This window comes from Schistocerca gregaria, chromosome 1, assembly GCF_023897955.1.
Source record: "Schistocerca gregaria isolate iqSchGreg1 chromosome 1, iqSchGreg1.2, whole genome shotgun sequence".
NCBI classification, from domain to species: Eukaryota; Metazoa; Arthropoda; class Insecta; order Orthoptera; family Acrididae; genus Schistocerca; species Schistocerca gregaria.
The window spans coordinates 356,367,044-356,387,204 of record NC_064920.1 but is presented as its reverse complement, the minus strand read 5'-3'; the positions used below and the strand labels follow the sequence as shown (position 1 = coordinate 356,387,204).

Here is a 20,161-nt window from a genome sequence, read left to right as displayed (position 1 = left end):
ATTCGATTAGGGAGTAACATTACAATCTAGCATCAGCATTGAGCATTTTCACAGGGCATTTAGCTGCCAAATAACTTAATTTTGCTGTCTCGTATTTATATGTCTAACATCAGGTATTATTGTTTTCATTTACATGTTCATGAGTAACTTGAATTAATAATTTAAGCAACAAATCAAAAGGATTTTGTTTGCTTTCATAAAAGACATGTTTTATGTTGCTGTTTCATGAATAATTTCAGCAGGATTTTTAAGAGAATCATTCTCCTATGAACGGCATGTTTTGACTTATTCCCCTCTGCTTAAAATAATAAACACTACCTGAAAAACCAACTTTTTCTACTGATTTAATAGTCTTACACAGCTACTCAGTCTTCAAAGTCCAGGTGTAGGATTACAATGAGATGGTCAATGCAAAGTGGGGCAGAGCAATAGGAACATTTTCCTAAAGCCACTTTTTCAGTCAACATCACTTCCATAGTCCAGCAGTCCATTACCAAATGCCATACTAATTACATTTGCAGATGATATTGTTATGTTAATGCCACAACCTACTTTTTGCCAGAAATATTGTAACATATGCTTTTACTTTGATGCAGGAAGTTAACTGTATAGCGTAACTTTACTTCTGTGTTTTTTTTTTTTTTTTCCCCTCCACATTGTAGTCTTACAAAATCAACGACCCTTCTCATGTACATCTTATACTTCCTGAAAAAATACATATCACAAGATGGTAACATTTTGTTGCGTTTAGTGGTAACATCTTCCATGTAACATCCCATTTTCATCTACGAGAGTGCAATCTTTATGGCTTGACTGGGTATCACACAACAACAGGATCTTCACAACATCACATACAGGTTCACCAAGAACTGTAGTTAGAAAACTTTTCGTAGTCATTTTCTCATTTTTCTACTTTTCCTTGCCTCCACATGAATGTCTTGTGGATACGTTGCTCCAAGCTTCTTTGAAACATTTGATCCAAAAGTGCCTTGGGCTCTTGAAAACTGATATAGAGGCTGTCAGCTAATCTACCACTCATTGATGAAGCCACTTCAACTGTATAATTGTGTGTAGAGCTATGCACAGACTGAGAAACAGCAATGTTAGTTCTATCTCCTCTGTGAAACAGTGTTGGCAATGAAGGCATTTCATAATTAAGTCTTTCCTTTGTCCAGGCTCCCATCTGTTACACATTTGTTCACCTCTTCTGTAAACGCTTATGCTTTCTGACTAATACTATGATTGTTTTTTGTGTCCTTAAGTGAGATGAATGCAGTAACATGCCTGGAAGAAATGCCATATTCATCCTTAAGTTTGTTGATAAAAGTAAATGAAAATGTGCTGTGGAATTATCCAAGCCAACCTGTGCCCACATTTCCAGATGTCGACAGTGAACAGCAGATCCTTACACTCTTCCCCTATCAAACTGGGATATTACATACTCTTTAGAAAAAATTTAACAGTTTCCTTGAAGTGAGCTCTATCTCACAAATTAAATTTCTACATTCCAAGATTTATTCCTGTCATTACTGACTTTACACAGTTAATTTGAAGTTGAATATAAGCATAAAACTTGTAGCTGACAAGTAAATGTTATTTCATGCCACTCACCTCTCTACAGCTGTAACATTGCCTAAACGATGGGGACACATTTTGTACATTTCTTGTTGGTCTTCTCTGCAAACAGATGATGACTGACGAATATCGTTTAGTAAATCTTCACCATGTCGAGCTGCTTGGAGAATTTCTTCTTTCAGCTCTGCATATTCAGTACCCTGGAACAATGAGTACAAACAGTGTTCTTGTGTCTCTCACTGACATTTTCACAATAAATAAGAGAAAAGTCATAGTTTTGACACAGAAAGCCACATTAATGGAATCAATTTCCTGATATTAACTGTTTTGCTATTATATTAGCAATTCCAAGCCATTCTGTAAATTGGTTAAAATGATAATCCAAGAAAAGCTTCAGAAAACTAGGAGATTCTTGATAAAAATATATTTCTGAGGGTGGTTGTGTACTTTTAAAAGTTAGAATTTGATTCATTGTCAACAACACTATTGACAGTCGTGATTTTTTTAATGACAATATAGCCCTGGAGGTGAATTTCACAACCACCAATTAGAAAGAATATCAACTGTGCACAATGGAAAAACACACTGATGAATCTGGAACATGTAAATATGTATAAGCCGAAGTCCAGCAAAATTTAATCAAAGAATCACAATTTTTGTAAGTTGGGCAGTGTAACTGCTAACAGTAGGCCAAAGATGAAAAACTACCACTGCTGGATAAGCCTTACCACTCTCACATCTGATTAAATAAAACTTTTTCCTCAGAAACGAGTAACTGAAGGTGATGTATGGAGTTTCATTACAGTTTGGAAAATAAAAAAAAGTAATTTTTCAGGGTCAAAGATAGATCAAACAAGCCTTGTTGGAAAGCGTTGCAGTGCACTTTGAAATGTGCAATCCATTGCATTTATTAACAATGCAAGAATAATAAGAAATTACGTCTGAGCAAAGTAGCATAAAGAAATGTTTGCATTCTGAGAACGAGACAGAGGCAAGATTCATGAAAATCAGTTACCTAATCATAGCTCATAATGCAAAGACGTAAAAGATTTTCTTATTATTATGTTTTGTTTGCAACATACTGTTCAAGCAAGTCAGTTGCCATTTCTTTACTTCTAGCCCTCAAAACCTCTTAAAATTCAGAAAGTTTTAATCAATTTAATGACACAAATAAGTGCTATCAACATACAGTTTTATACAAACTATTAATTTATTTAAAATGGAATTAATTTCAAAATATGAGTGAGCACAAATGACAGAACAATATAATTTAGTGTATCTTTTTTTCTCATCTATTGAAGAAATGGCTCTTGATTCTAACATTTGAAATCTCACCACATTTCAATTGTATCTCTAAAGTAAATATTTCAAAGACTTCCCCCACACACCTGTGTCTTAAGCAACTGCTGTGTTGCACTGACATCATTAGGGAACTCAGTATCTTGCAATCGCTGAGTAAAGCTGTCCAGAGCATCTGATACTTCTTGTGTGTTGCATGAGAACTTTTCCAGAGCCTGCATACAGATATGAGAAAAAAATCAAATCAAAATACAATGAAGGATATGCCATGAGGGAATATGAATATTTATAACAGTATAGATCAATAATCACCAATTAGAATATGTTGTGAGGACAGTCCACTAGTCACCAAGTTGACAGTGACAGATGGTTACTTATATAGTAGAGAATTAAATTAACTGGAGATGAAATAACAACAAAACTAAAAAAAAATAAAAAAACATGATAACAAATCATTTGAAGCCATGTTTCCTCATACAGATCTTCATAAACACTGAGCTATTATTTATAATTTTTTTGCTGATGTTATTCTGTCAAAATAAACAACTCTGTATCACTATTAATAATATAATGGAAAATAAATATCAATGATCCACAAGGTACCAATGAAGACTTACAATTCAAACACATCACAATGATAAAAAAGAAAGGACAAGGATACGATACAGAAATGAACTGGCCCCTCAAAGAAGTTTGACTACAAGAATCTTAAATTGTTCCACTTAAGAAATAGTAAACTCACAAGTCTTTGTTGTATCCATTCCTCATGGTTGTAGTTGATTTCTCCTCCAAGATCAGGTGTTAACTGTGCTTTATCAATGTACTCATGCAAATCTTCAACACAGTTGCATACAATGACCTGCAAAATGAGTACTACATTGCTGTTGTTATAACCTTTAAAAATTTTACCTAAAGTAAAATAATCCTATATTTACCTATACAGGATGTTACAAAAAGGTACAGCCAAACTTTCAGGAAACATTCCTTACACACAAAGAAAGAAAATATGTTATGTGGACATGTGTCCGGAAACGCTTACTTTCCATGTTAGAGCTCATTTTATTACTTATCTTCAAATCACATTAATCATGGAATGGAAACACACAGCAACAGAACGTACAGCATAACTTCAAACACTTTGTTACAGGAAATGTTCAAAATGTCCTCCGTTAGTGAGGATACATGCATCCACCCTCCATCACATGGAATCCCTGATGCACTGATGCAGCCCTGTAGAATGGCGTATTGTATCACAGCTGTCCACAATATGAGCACGAAGAGTCTCTAAATTTGGTACCGGGGTTGCGTAGACAGGAGCTTTCAAATGCCCCCATAAATGAAAGTCAAGAGGGTTGAGGTCAGGAGAGCGTGGAGGCCATGGAATTGGTCCGCTTCTACCAATCCATCGGTCACCCAATCTGTTGTTGAGAAGCGTATGAACACTTCGACTGAAATGTGCAGGAGGTCAATCGTGCATGAACCACATGTTGTGTCGTACTTGTAAAGGCACATGTTCTAGTAGCACAGGTAGAATATCCCGTATGAAATCATGATAATGTGCTCCATTGAGCGTAGGAGGAAGAAAATGGGGCCCAATCAAGACATCACCAACAATGTCTGCCCAATCGTTCACAGACAATCTGTGTTGATGACGTGATTGCACAATTGCGTGCAGATTCTCATCAGCCCACACATGTTGGTTGTGAAAATTTACAATCTGATCATCAGAATCGAGGAAGTACAGTACATACTGACAAAACTAAAACGAGCTCTAACTTGGAAATTAAGCGTTTCCGGACACATGTCCACATAACATCTTTTCTTTATTTATGTGTGAGGAATGTTCCCTGAAAGTTTGGCCGTACCTTTTTGTAACACCCTGTATATGACAGTTACTTTAAAACTGCTATTTTGCTTCCTAAATACAGGCTTATGTTCATAATGAAATATGCAATATTTCTTACATTTGGGACTTTTATGTTCTTATAAAATAAATAGTTCATAATGAAATATGCAATAATTCTTCCATTTAGGACCTTTTATGTTATAAAATAAATAATTCAGCACAATGGTTTGATCAATATATATCATACTACATGTCCAATTTAACAATCAAACGCTAATTCAAGAGGACTACAGTTCAAATCCCCTCTTCTGTCATCCAGATTTCCCTAAATTGCTTAATTTGAATGCTGGAACAGTTCCACTGAGAGGTCTCTCATGTTTTTCTTCTCTATCCTCCCACAATCAGAGCTTGTGCTCCATCTCTAATGAGATCATTAATAGGACATTAAACCATTGAATCCCCTTTTGTAAATCTAACTGTCCAGAGTTCAGTCCACAATTGATCCTAGTATTTTTGATGTCGCTTATCATTCCATCAACACTGGCAACAATTTATGTAGCTGACAAATTATAAAGTGCACTGTGGTTCAGAGTACAAGTTAAACTCCAAATCCTCCTATAACTCTCTGAGTCAAAGGAAGGCAAGGACATATCACTTCCAACAGGCCAAGTCCTTATAAAACACCTAAGTGTTCAAATTAGCCTTCAGGTTGAGGACAGGGTTACTTTAATAATCAAAAGAAGAAAAGACATTATCTCTGGGATAATCACACCATAATAATTCAGGGTGCTTCGTCAAAATGGCATACCAAATCTGAAGAATGACCTCTTCGGTTTTCAATCTACTTAAGAAACAGAAAAAAATACAGGGTGTTTATATATGAATATCAGGATTTTAAAGCTTTATAATATTTATTACATTAAACTTACAGTTATAAATGATATGTAAAATGAAAGAGCAACTCTAACAGTTTTACCAAGAACCTTATAAATGTTCAATGTGAGCACCATTTGTCACATGGCACACATCAAGTCTATAGCTGAGTTCTTCCCAAGCACTGGATAGTCCTCAAGAGGCCCAATGACAGGCATTGCTCTGCATGGCCTCCACGTTCACCTGACCTAACGCCATGAGATTTTTTCCTTTGGGGCTTCATCAAGGATTGTGTGTACATGCTTCCGCCATGAACAGACCTCCCTGAATCAAGAAACCGGATTGAAGCAGCTGTTGCTACAGTCACTGAAGACACACTTATCAACATTTGATAAGAATGCGCCTATAGACTTGATGTTTGCCATGTAACAAATGGCGCTCACATTGAACATTTATAAGGTTCTTGGTAAAACTGCTTGAGTTGCTCTTTCACTTGACATATCGTTTATAACTGCAAGTTTAAAATAAAAAATATTATAAAGCATTAAAACCCCAATATTAATTTAAAAACACCCTGCATTAATTACAACAGCTGAAGCAGAGCATGGCCACCCAAGCAACCATTTGGCTTTTAATTACAATGTACAACCATGGACCTTAATACAGTGTGTGACTTAGGTAGCCACAGTGTTGGTGTAGCCATATAGGAGAGGGATCTATAGAAAGGCCAAACTAACATAGTTTCCTGAAGGGGACAGCCTTTTCAGTAATCACATGGGCAAGAGTCTGGGTGACTGATTTGGTCTTGTAACATTAACCAAAAGCCTCACTAAGTTGGTATTGCAAACAAGTGAAAGCAAAGGGTAACATCAATCATTATATTTCCTGAGGAAATGCACCTCTACTGTACAACATACTGAACATGCTACACTCTTTGGTAATATATGCTGGAGGTAAAAATAGTCCCCCATTTGGATATCCTGGCAAGGACTGCTTAGGAGGATGTTGTCAATGTGTAAAACAAAAGTGACATTCTATGGGTCACAGCATGGAATGTCAGATCCCTTAAATAGTAGGAGAGCATGGATTGGGTAAAAGGAACAAAAGAGGAAGCTGTCTGTACAATTTTGCACAGAGCACGATTTAACCATTTCTCACACTTGGTTTAAGAATAATGTAAGAAGTTTGTATGCATATGAGAGACCTGGAGACACTGGAAAGGCTCAGATAGATTACAGACAGAGATTTTGAAACAAATATTTCAAATTTTAAAACATTTCCAGGGCCAGATATTGTCACTGATCATAATAGTCACTGCATAGTAAAACTGAAGAAACTTAAGAAATTAAGGAGGTGGAATCTGGATAAATTGAAAGCACCAGAGGTTTCTGGAGTTTCAAAGGGCCAACAATGATTGACTGAAACAACAACAAAAATAAAAGATAGGACAAATAAGTAATATTGAGAGAGGGAATGGTGAAGGTAGCATAGAAACAACAGGAGATACTAAATTCCATTCACAAAGGAGAAAGTATAAAACCATAAAGACAGGAAGGAGGTCAGCATCAGTTATAATATCATCTGTTATTTTACTGAAGATGTAGATTTTAGCTATCAGTACATTATAGGTAGTGATGCAGAGCTAGCATAGTTATAAAACATGTATCAAAATCCCCCCCCCCATGAACTATGGACCTTGCCATTGGTGGGGAGGCTTGTATGCCTCAGCGATACAGATAGCCATACTGTAGATGCAACCACAATGGAGGTGTATCTGTTGAGAATCCAGACAAACATGTGGTTCCTGAACAGGGGCAGCAGCCTTTTCAGTAGCTGCAGGGGCAACAGTCTGGATGATTGACTGACCTGGCCTTGTAACAATAACCAAAACGGCCTTGCTGTGCTGGTACTGTGAACGGCTGAAAGCAAGGGGAAACTACAGCCATAATTTTTCCCAAAGGCATGCAGCTTTACTGTATGGTTAAATGATGATGGTGTCCCCTTGGATAAAATATTCCGGAGGTAAAATAGTCCCCCCAATCGGATCTCCGGGCAAGGACTGCTCAGGAGGACATCGTTATCAGGACAAAGAAAACTGGTGCTCTATGGATTGGAGTGTGGAATGTCAGATCCCTTAATCGGGCAGGAAGGTAAAAGAATTTAAAAAGGTAAAGGGATAGGTTAAAGTTAGATATAGTGGGAATTAGTGAAGTTCCGAGGAACAAGACTTCAGGTCAGGTGAATACAGGGTTATAAATATAAAATCAGACAGGGATAATGCAAGAGTAGGTTTAATAATAAATTTAAAAAAATAAGAGTGCGGGTAAGCTATTACAAACAGCATAGTGAACGCATTACTGTGCCAAGATAGACACAAAGCCCACACCTAGAACAGTAGCACAAGTTTATATGCCTACTAGCTTTGCAGATGACGAAGAGACTAATGAAATGTATGATGGGATAAAAGAAATTATTCAGATAGTGAAGGGAGATGAAAATTTAATAGTCATGGGTGACTGTAATTCGACAGCAGGAATAGAAAGAGAAGGAAACAATAGTAGGTGAATATGGAATGGGGTAAGAAATGAAAGGGGAAGCTGCCTGGTAGAATTTTGCACACAGCAGAACTTAATCATAGCTAACACTTGGCTCAAGAACCATGGAAGAGGCCTGAAGATATTGGAAAGTTTCAGATAGATTATATAATGGTAAGACAGAGATTTAGGAACCAGGTTTTAAATTGTAAGACATTTCCAGGGGCACATGTGGACTGACCACAATCCATTTGTTTATGAACTGTAGATTAAAACCGAAGAAACTGCCAAAAAGTGGGAATTTAAGGAAATGGGACCTCGATAAACTGGCAGAACCAGAGGTTGTGGAGAGTTTCTGGGAAAGCGTTAGGGAACGATTGACAAGAATGGGGGAAAGAAATACAGTAGAAGGAGAATGAACAGCTTTTGGGTAACAGAAGATATATCGAATTTAATTGCTAAAAGGAGAAAATATTAAAATGCAGTAAATGAAGCAGGCAAAAAGGAATACAAATGCCTCAAAAATGAGATCAACAGGAAGTGCAAAATGGCAAAGCAGCGATGGCTAGAGGACAAATTTAAGGATGTAAAGGCATATCTCACTAGGGGTATGATAGATACTGCCTACAGGAAAATTTAAGAGACCTTTGGAGAAAAGAGAACCACTTGTATGAATATCAAGAGCTCAGATGGAAATTCAGTTCTAAGCAAAGAAGGAAAAGCAGAAAGGTGGAAGGAGTATATAGAGGGTCTATACAGGAGCGATGTACTTGAGGACAACATTCTGGACGGGGAAGAGGATGGAGATGGAGATGAAATGGGAGATATGATACTGCTTGAAGAGTTTGACAGAGCACTGAAAGACCTAAGTCGAAACAACACCCTGGGAGTAGACAACATTCCATTAGGTCTACTGACAGCTGTGGGAGCGCCAGCCCTGATAAAACTCTACATCTGGTGAGCAAGTTGTATCAGACAGGCGAAATGCACTCAGACTTCAAGAAAAAATATAATAATTTCAATCCCAAAGAAAGCAGGTGCTGACAGATGTGAAAATTACCAATCTATCAGTTTATTAAGTCACACCTGCAAAATACTAACGCGAATTCTTAACACACGTATGGAAAAACTGGTAGAAACCGACCTCGGTGAAGATCAGTTTGGATTCCGTAGAAATTTTAGAACACATGAGGCAATACTGACCCTACGACTTATCTCAGAAGATAAGCATTTGTAGACTTAGAGAACGCTTTTGACAATGTTGATTGGAACACTCTTTTTCAAATTCTGAAGGTGGCAGGGATAAAATACAGGGAGCGAAAGGCTATTTACAATTTGTACAGAAACCAGATGGCACTTATAAGAGTAGAGGGGCACGAAAGGGAAGCAGTGGTTGGGAAGGAAGTGCGACAGGGTTGTAGCCTATCCCCGATGTTGTTCAATCTGTATATTGAGCAAGCAGTAAAGGAAACAAACGAAAAATTCGGAGTAGGAATTAAAATCCATGGAGAAGAAATAAAAACTGTGAGGTTTGCCGATGAGACTGTAATTCTGTCAGAGACATCAAAGGTACTGGAAGAGCAGTTGAACAGAATGGACAGTGTCTTGAAATGAGGATATAAGATGAATGTCAACAAAAGCAAAATGAGGATAATGGAATGTAGAAAAATTAAGTTGGGTGATGCTGAGGGAATTAGATTAGGAAATGAAACACTTAAAGCAGTAGATGAATTTTGTTATTTGGGGAGCAAAATAACTGACGGTGGTTGAAGTAGAGAGGACATAAAATGTCGACTGGCAATGGCTAGGAAAGCGTTTCTGAAGAAGATAAATTTATTAACATCGAGTATAGGTTGGAGTGTCCGGAAGTCGTTTATAAAAGTATTTGTATGGAAGTGAAACAAGGACGATAAATAGTTCAGACAAGAAGAGAATAGAAGCTTTCGAAATGTGGTGCTACAGAAGAATGCTGAAGATTAGATGGGTAGATCACATAACTAATGAGGAGGTACTGAATAGAATTGGGGAGAAGAGAAATTTGTGGCACAACTTGACTAGAAGAAGGGGTCAGTTGGTACGCCATGTTCTGAGACATCAAGGGATCACCAATTTAATATTGGAGGGCAGCGTGGAGGGTAAAAATCATAGAGGGAGACCAATAGATGAATACACTAAGCAGAGTCAGAAGATGTAGGTTGCAGTAGGTAGTGGGAGATGAAGCTTGCACAGGATAGAGTAGCATGGAGGGCTGCATCAAACCAGTCTCTGGACTGAAGACCACAACAACATCCCAATATAACTTTCACATGTAAAAGCATCATTCAAACTCCCCATGGAATCGAACTTGATACAAACATAAGTTAAGCAGGAGAAAGAGAATAGAAATACCAGAAAAATGAGTGTCAGCAAGTGCAAAATGCCATGACAGGAATGGTTAGTGGGGAAATGCAAAGATGGAGCAGCATGCATAAATATGGAAATGATAGATGCCACCTACATGAAAACTGAAGGGTGAAGACAGGAGCTGCCGTATGAACATCAGGAGCTTTGAAGACAAGCCAGTATTAAAGAAATACTGGAAGGGAAAGGTGAAAAAAGGAAGAAATATATGACACAGTTTTACACAGGAAATGTATCTAGAAGATAATATTATGAAAGGGAAGAGGGCCATTGCATTTGGAGCTGCCACTGGTTGCGGTCACGTGTGTGCGATGTTCGCTTGCTTTTGTGAATATGTGTGTATCTTTGTTGTGCCCATCTGCAACTAAACAGGTCATTCTGTTTCACCTGGTCCTCCTCAACCTCCCTACATGTTGACCTCCTCTTATCTGATGGCTCACCTCTGTCCACATTTCAACAGCTATCATCCCTTTAAAATAAAAAAATTCCACCCATATAACGTGGCCACCTTGGGAACAGCATATATGCAGTGACATGAACTTCCTTGCCCTGTATGCTGAGGGTCTCACCAAGGCCTTCACAGACGGGCACTATTCGCCAGACATAGTCTGCATCACATCTCCCATGCCCCCACACACCCTGAATCTTCCCACCACCCTCAAGAACCAGCCACAAAGGAATGCCCCCGTAATCAACCTTTACTACCCCAGACTGGAACAGCTGACCCACACCCTTTATGAGGGTTTTCATTACCTATTGAACTACATCACTCACCAGGGCTTTGATTACTTATAATCATGCCCTGAAATGAGGGATATCCTATCTGTGATCCTTCCCAACCCTCCTAAATTGGTGCTCTGTCATCCACCCAATCTCCACAACATTGTACTCCATCCCTATGCCACTCCCAAGCCCAACCCACTGCCAAAAGTATCATACCCTGTGGAACACACAGGTTCAAGACCAGCTAAATCCACCACCCAGCACTTCCTATTCCAGTCCTGCCACAGGTTTATCCTACCCCATCAGCTGTCAGGCAACTTATGAAAGCAGCAATGTCATTTACCAGCTCTGCTGCAATTGTTGTACAGCTTTTGATATTGTTATGACTACCAATCATCCACCAAGATGAAAGGGCACTGGAAAACTGTGGTCAAGAGCAAAATAGATCACCCTCTGGCACAACACGCAGCTGAACATAACATGTTTGATTTCTATGGGTGCTTTCCTACCCGAGCCATCTGGATCCTCCCCTTTGTTACTAGCTTTTCTGAACTGTGCAGGTGGGAGTTATCCTTACAACGCATTCTCCACTCAAGTAGTCATCCCAACCTCAACCCACAGTAACATATTGTCCCCACTCCCTCCACCCAATAGTTTCCACCTTTTCATTCTGTCATCTTCTCCCCATTCCCATATCCCACCCTCTTTGTTTGCCGCCCTCTGTCAATGCACCCATCCACCCGTCTTTCCTCGCTCCTCTCCTTTTTTGATCCTTTTTTCCCCACCTTCCAGCCCCGCAACCTCCAGACACTTCACCTGTTGGCATTCTAGTCGCTGTATGCTCTGCCATACAATGTTCCTCTCTCTCCCCACCTGTACACAGCTACCCATTTCCTTTCCCTGGCCCTTCCAGATTGCTGCTTCCATCCCACATGATACTCGCACTCTGGCCCAAGCTGCTCGATTTGACGATCATGTGTGGGTGAGGTGTGCTTGCTTGTGTGTATGAATGGTGTGTCCTTTTCTTTTGCTGATGAAGGTTGTGGCTGTAAATTTTGTGTAAGTGTCTTTTAATTGAGCCTGTCTGTAACTTGACGTGTTTTTTTATGGTAAGTAGCAATCATTCTTTCCCTAAATTGTTGAGCAGATTCTGTTTAATTTTTAAGTCTAGCAAGGTTGTTTTACGTTACGCTGCAATTACCCTCATCGATTGCACTGTAAACCATCTCCATTAGCCACAATCACAACATTAAGAATGTTTTTAACACAGAAGTGTCTCATTACATTACTGATGGCTCACCTCTCTTCTAAAGTAAATGCCACTTTAGCTGCTAGTACAAAACTTGCTAGGGAACCAGTATACTTTATCAGCTTTTTTTCCTCCTCCTCTAATCGAGCAATGAACAACCACCATGAACTCTTAACAAAGCCTCTACACCATAAGTCTTCTTGCAGCCTCTATATAATACTTAACAGGAGCAGTCATGAGTTATCTTCTTTTTCCTGCCCTCTATCTCATATCCCCAAGGAGTCAGATCATACATCTACACATTTTTCACAAAATGTTTCAGGTTGTAAATACTTCTGATTAATTCATGCTGCAAATAAGTCAGAGTAATGGGTAGTAGAAGGCAAGTGCATTACAGAACTGAATGGTTGTACTATGGAGGGTTTAACATAAACCGAAGCAGCTACAATTCAGTTCAAGCATTTAGACCTACATCTCTGTTGTTTAAAAAATAAGAACACAATGAACATGGAAGCACAAAGGGCAGGAAACTTAACTCTCTAATTATATATTATAGCAGACCTGAAAAACTGACAATCCTTCACTGCCGAGCACATTAAAGTCTTCACTTCACAATGGGGTTAACTACAACATTTAGCTTTGATGTTTCACTGTCATGACTGGTCTAGCTTCACATGCAATATCACTGTAAGTCAATCTCATATTGTTACAACAAAAATAAGCGACATTTCTGATTTAAACCATTAAAAAAGATAATAAATTGTAACTTCATTCAACATCTTTTTACTAGCTGACATGGAACTAGTCAAATATGCACAACAATATGAAATGTGCCAAACAGCCTAATATAGTTCATAATTACCTTGAATTTGAACTCATCCTTTGACAGTTTATTGGTAAATTCCAAAATAGCCTTCTGAAGAAAACCAACTGGCCGTAAAACATATGCCACGTGTATTAGGCCAGGGAAAAAGCCCTAAAATTGTAAACAAATTCTTCTTTAGTTTCTAAATTAAAGAACTTAAGAGAAAAATATAAAAAATTATATTAACATGAAGGTGCAACATACACAGCCACAGTAATCTTCCTCCATCATAATCAGAGAGTTATATGCCACAATGACCAAGAACAAATTGCATGTTTCAAGAAATTAATCTCTGACGTTCAGCCACAGGAAAAAATCAGTTGGAGTATTGAGAACACTAAATGACATTCAACAGATTGACATTTATTCAATGTGACATACTTGCTTTTCACAGAAATCAGACATCAACAGCCTAAAAGAGATACGGCGATTACAAAAAACTGAAATTGAAGAACAATACTGTCTCAACATAGATATTACCTGTAAAAACCATGCACAAATGACAGCTGTCCCAAACATTAGCTAATGATGCTACAGCTTTGATTAAAAATGCCAGTTTTTTTTTGTAATTTAAAGGGAAATAAACATTCTGGTTATACTCTAAAACATAACGGAATCACATCTGATTTGTTTGTGGACTCATTCAAGTGATATTTTCTTTTATAAACATAAATTTTTGTTTTGTTATTTACTTTTACTGTAGTGGTTTTATTTCTGTCATCTGACTTTAGATTTCCTATCAGACCAACCTGATAAGCTCTCAGAATGAACACAGTGAGAAGGAAATATTGGAAATTGACAAAACATAGCAAAATATCTCTTAGCATTTTTAAGAGTGATGAAACCATCAGGAAAATATTGGATTACTAAAGCAGTGTTTTCACATCACATACTTCTTGCTTATTCAAAATGGATCACAAAAAGAAAGTTACTTTAATGAGATGAAATGTGCTATATTACTGGATCAAATACACACTTAAGACCAGAAAAAATGCTCAGATTGCTTTCTTGATGCTGTTACTCATGAAAGCAGTCATATTTTCTGTCTAAAACAACTGTTGTGTGCATATGACAGAAATTAAGGACAGGAAGCAATCATAAACAGTACTCTACTATTGTTCTATTGTTTCAGGGCATCTAACATAGCGGCACCGGCTTCAAAGCAATGTACTTGCCTACATCTGTAGTGCCATCTTCCCTTATTATAGTACCCTGCATAAAACAATATTGTTTCATTCAACTAAGGACTATGTTGTGTGCTATTAAGAGACAATCTCTTGTCTATTTTAAGTATAATTTTGAGGATTCTCACTGATCTATTGAAATGGATTGATATGGATCTCCAACAATCTGAGTAGTACTGAGTAAGTTCTTGCAAAAATAGTTGTGAACTAGGGTAATGTAGCGTAACACCGACTGAGTCTACATTTTCCTTCTTTACATTTATAAGTAGTTTTTTCCTGGTAAACTTGAATTTTAGAGGACTGCTGGGAATTTCAGAAACTGTATTACATTTGGCTTATTTTCACCGATTGTGATGCACCTCATGGCTCCGAAAGCTTGCCTAAGTACGACCTCCTTTTACGTGTGTTTTGCCACCGCTTGGTTATTACACTTTTTATCTATCCAACTACTGCCAAAAACAGGTTGTTTTCATTGTTATACAGTACCATTAGGAGCTTTTGGGAGTGAAACTGTCTTCTGCAGATCAAGTGTCAGTTCAGTGAATTCACCTTTTATTGCTTCCGATTTGTATTTTTGCATTGTTATCCTTGAAAGGTCAACCTACCAATGACACTTTTTTTTCCTTAATTTACATCTGCGAAAGCCTTCACATTTTCACAAGCTTTGTCAAATGTACTTAAAGATTTGGTTTTGCTTCTAAATATGTCACTGTTTCTTGTATGTCTTGCCAACAGATTTACAATGAAAATGATAATCTTTTGTATTTCTTATTTACTGGTGTGAACATACTACATTCCTAATGTTTATAAAATTGAACTGCTGCAATAATCACTTTGGAACAAAGCTTTATCAACAGCAGTGTGTATTCTGCTTTTTTCCAACCTAGATGGTGTCAACATCACACTCTGAAGCAGTTAGTCCACTTTTGGACATAACCTTAATTTCATATAATTGTACAATCACATCTTTTTTTAACCAAGTTATGTAATATTAAATATAAAATGTATCTTCGCTAATTAATTAACTAGAAGATAACCTGCATTCATCATTACAACCACACTCAATATCATCACTGTCATCTGACTTGTGCTCTTTCATCTAGAACTAGGTCACCATCTTGTTACTGTATTTAACTCACTTTTGCATCAGATGTAACTGTAGATCTGACGTACACCAGAATTGCAAACGTGAAAAATGTCTCTCACTGTGTAACCACAATCTTGGAACAAGTAATGGAAAATCCTGGTAGGAATATCAACAAAGTAGGAAAAGACAGATCGCTACTTAGCACAAAGAAGCCACGTCAAGTTGGAGACACACAATTAAGAAAGACTCACATATAGCTTCTGTCGGCCACAGCCTCTATCAGTAAAACACATACACATACGCATGCACATAGTGTACAGGTGGGAAGAGAGACGAACACTGTCTGCCAGAGTGTGCAGGGACTATACTGCCAACATGCGCAGTGTCAGGAGGTTGTGGGGTAGGAAGATGGGAGAAAAAGCAGCAAAAATGGAGAAGGATGGGGAAAGACGGACAGATGCATTAGCAGAGGGCTGCAAATAAACAGGGATGGAAAATGAGAATCTGGAGGAGGTGATAGGATGGACGGGGTGGAAACAGTTGGGTTGAGAGTGTGGGGACAGTATAGCCTGGTTACCACAGGATGGCATATCTGCAGTGAAAAAACTCCCTTGCTCTGTATACTGAGGGTCTCACCAAGCCTTCACAGGCAGGCACTATCCCCCAGATCTCTTGTGCCATTTCCACTCATACCCCCAATCCTTCCACCACCCCCAAGAACTAGCCATAAATGAGTGTCCCCTTCATCACCCAGTAGAAAAGTTTTGCTGGAACAACTGACACACATCCTTCACCAGGACTTTGATTATCTATCATCATGCCCTGAAATGAGGAACATCCGACCCAAGATGGCTTCCACCTCTCCTAAAGTGGTTTTTCATTGCCCATCCAACTTCACAACATCTCAGTCTATCCCTATGCCACTCCCAATCCCTTCCCACAAGGGTCATATCCCTATGGAAGACCCAGGTGCAAAACATGCCCATTCCACCACCAAGCACTTCCTATTCCAGTCCTATCACAGGCTTATCCTACCCCATAAGGAGTGGGCCACCTGTGAAAGCAGCTATGTCACTTACCAGCTCTGCTGCAATCATTGCACAGCTTTTTGTATTGGTATGACTATCAACCAGCTGTCCACCAGGATGAAAGGCCACCGCCAAACTGAGGTCAAGAGCAAAGCATATCACCGTGTGGCACAGCATGCAACTGAACATAACACACTTGATTTCAATGATTGGTTCACTACCCGGGTCATCTGGATCTTTCCCTCCACCACCAGCTTTTTTGAACTGCACAGATGGGAGTTATCCTTACAACATACTCTCCACTCCCGTCATTATCACACCCTCCACTTATGGTAACATACTTTGCCCAAACCCTTCACCCAATAGTTTTTACCCCCTCTGACCTATCATTTCCTTCCCATACTCATCTCCCAACCCTGTTTATTTTTAGCCCTCTTCCAATGCATCCACAGGTCTTCCTCCACTCCTTTCCATTTTTGCTTCTTTTTCCCAATCTCCCTGCCCTACAACCTCCTGATGCTGTGCCTGTTGGCAGTTTAGTCCCTGCACACTCTGCCAGACAGCATGCATCTCTTCCTCCCCTCCCCCCCTCTTCCTCACCCTCTCCAGACTGCGGTTTGCATCCCATGTGATGTTGCATTCCAGACTGAGCTGCTCAAGTTGGCAGTTGTGTGTGTGTGTGTGTGCTTGTTTTTGTTTTGGCTGGAAGCTATACATGTATGTCTTATCAAATACCATGGCAAACTAAAAATGTCAAAATCTGTAGAAAGTTTGCTCTGGCATCAGATGCACTATGGTAGTGACACATCATAACACTGCCTTCACAAAACACCATGTCACAGGCTTACTGTTTCATTATTATCAACCCACAGCTCTGGGAGAGTGGTTGAACCAGGATCCAAAGTATGCACATCCCTCTTCACAGCATTCAAAATGTGTTCAATACATTTTAGGTAAGAGGACCAGGGAGGCTTGTACACACATAACTGTGGAGTATTTATCAAATGATTCTGGCATGAGTCTGGATCAGCTGAATGATGCTACATCTTGCCAAGAGACTGAGAATATGAATTGTATAGGTGCAAGTGATAATGTATGTTGAAGGATTTGGGCCTCATTTCATGCTGAATGATAATTCTTCATACAAGGGCATCAGCACTAATCTGATTTGTTTTCTATGAGCGAAATACATTCTTCAGTTCATGTAGTTTTATACGCACACTAAAATCCTCCCACTGATACGTACAACAATCATATTTTGTGACTGATCATTCTAAATCATCTTCTTCATTCAATGAGTTTCCCAGGTAATTCTGAAATGGAAAAATGCTTAAGAGAAAGCTCATAAAAGACTGCCCAATTTTTCAATTGTGCCACAGTGAGAGTGGAAATTTCAGTTTTTCATTTTTAAACTGGAGAATCATGTCTAGAACTTGAGGAAGGTACTAAGAATCCTGTGATGTTGAATTTAAACACACAGGTTGCATCTGAAAAATTGAGTGAATGGTTTCAGAAAATAACGGAAACAAGAGTTAGAAACAAAATCCCTTTACTGGCCTTCATAGTAATCACCATTAGCTAAAACACATTTCTGACATCAGTGACAAAGCTGTTGGCAACTGTCAACACTCATTTCTTGTGAAATCATTCAAGACATGGATATCCACAACATCTGTGAATGTTCATGAATAATCATGCTTATACTGCCTTTGCTTATGTTAAACCCTTCTTATATTCTCAAAGATAGCCGCCAATCACCTGTAAATGTACACCGCACTTATTCAATGCTGTCTGGGATTGTGCTTATTGACTCAAATGCAGCTCTTCATAAAGCTTCTCAACCAGCATTTTATACTCACTGTTCAAAACTGTAACGTTGCACGAAGCAAAACTTTATGTTAACACGTTGCATCATTTTACAATGAGAGAAATATGGGTGCTTGTAGATGACTGGTGGCTGTCTTTGTGAATGAGAGCAAAGGAGTCGAGTATAAGCGAACCCAGTATAAGCACTATTGTTCAGGAATGGTCACAGACATTGCAGATATCCAACAATGTGTGACCATGGTTCCTCGAGTGATTCCACAAGAAGAGTTTGCTAGCAATTTCCAATAGCTTTACAACCAATTTCAGAAACGTGTTGGGGATAAGGGTTATTACCTTGAAGGCCAGTAAAGTTATTTTGTTGTACGTCTTGTTTCCTTTATTTTCTGAGATTATTCACCAAACGTTTCACACACACCTTGTATTTTCCGAAGTATGGAAAGAAGTTGTGCTTGTGCACAATGATTTTCCTAGAGACTGAACAACTCCTCTTTAAGAACAAACCTATCTACAAGGATCAACGTTGTGGCAACCAAATTATTCATGATGGAACAGTCTTAGGGCTTAATGTCCTGTCACAACACATGCAATTCTAAGTGGAGTGGTTACTGAGGTGAAGAAAAAAAGAGGTGTAGGGGAGGTATAGGGTGAGGGTGTGAAATGTATATGAGTTGTGAATTCCTTATATTACACTGAAGAACATACTCTGCATCTGCAAGATCACATTTACCTGTGACTAGGATCTAGCAGTATACACTAATGAAAGCAAATCTAACAATGCCCACATATATTGCTGCATATTAACTGTAGCAGAACTGACAGATGGTGTTCCTGTTCTCACACAGCTCTACTTCTCAGTCAGAGAGATGGCAGTTACAGGTCAGTAGGAGATGGTAGGCAAAGCTGGTGTAAGACAGTCAAAGGAGTAAACCCTTGTGGTATAGGGCTTGGAAGCACAGGTAACAGGAGGATAAAACAGGTGTCAAAAAAGCAGATTGGGTCTAGGGAAAAATAGAACTTCGAGACTGTAAGAATAATTTTGGAAAGGATATTTTTCATGTTAACGGATGGCAAAAGGTAGTTTTTAAGTCATAGTGGAAGAAATGGTTGAGTTACAACAGATTATAACTGATCTAGATTTGGTGCATCAGAATCTAAACAACTGATAAAATAAGTATTCTTTCTCAATAAAATGTAATAAATCTGTTCTGACAACAAACCAGGAACATTAAATAATCCACAGACAAAAACTGTAAATAATATAGAAGGAGTCATCTTTACTGTAATGACATCATTAATATATTTGTATTATCTGTACTTAACACAGAGGAATTTGCAACTGTCCATTACTGAAGTTTCAGATTCTTCCTACATCCTTCTGAGAAAATATTATCAACTCACTGAGATTTTCAGAAGGACGGCCTTCACAGAACTCCATTTGTCATTACGACGATCCACAACCAAAACAAAGCCAACATCAGCCTCCTGCATTCTGGAACAAAAATCAATGCCTCTACTAAAACCTGTATGTGCTACAAAATTATAAGAAAGCAAATTACATCAGGCAGGATTCAGTTATTAATGGTGCGTGTGATATATTCACATGTTCTTGTTGCATTATATTTTATCATCTCTTATGACAAATTTAAGGAACGTAAGAGAGTAGAAGCAATT

The 20,161-nt window shown here is 38.5% G+C and overlaps 1 protein-coding gene across 2 annotated transcripts in view; it reads right to left on the bottom strand.

Moving 5' to 3' along the window:
- The window catches only part of LOC126345620 (guanine nucleotide exchange factor DBS-like), a 350,102-nt gene that overhangs the window by 131,375 nt on the left and 198,566 nt on the right, over positions 1 to 20,161 (bottom strand). For both annotated transcript variants that reach the window (XM_050002115.1, XM_050002117.1), the window contains exons 4-8: positions 19,889 to 19,979; positions 13,362 to 13,475; positions 3,617 to 3,733; positions 2,964 to 3,089; positions 1,612 to 1,775 (exon numbers count right to left, since the gene is read on the bottom strand). In XM_050002115.1, coding sequence (XP_049858072.1) covers positions 1,612 to 1,775; positions 2,964 to 3,089; positions 3,617 to 3,733; positions 13,362 to 13,475; positions 19,889 to 19,979 — 612 coding nt within the window. The remainder of the gene's footprint in view (positions 1 to 1,611; positions 1,776 to 2,963; positions 3,090 to 3,616; positions 3,734 to 13,361; positions 13,476 to 19,888; positions 19,980 to 20,161) is intronic.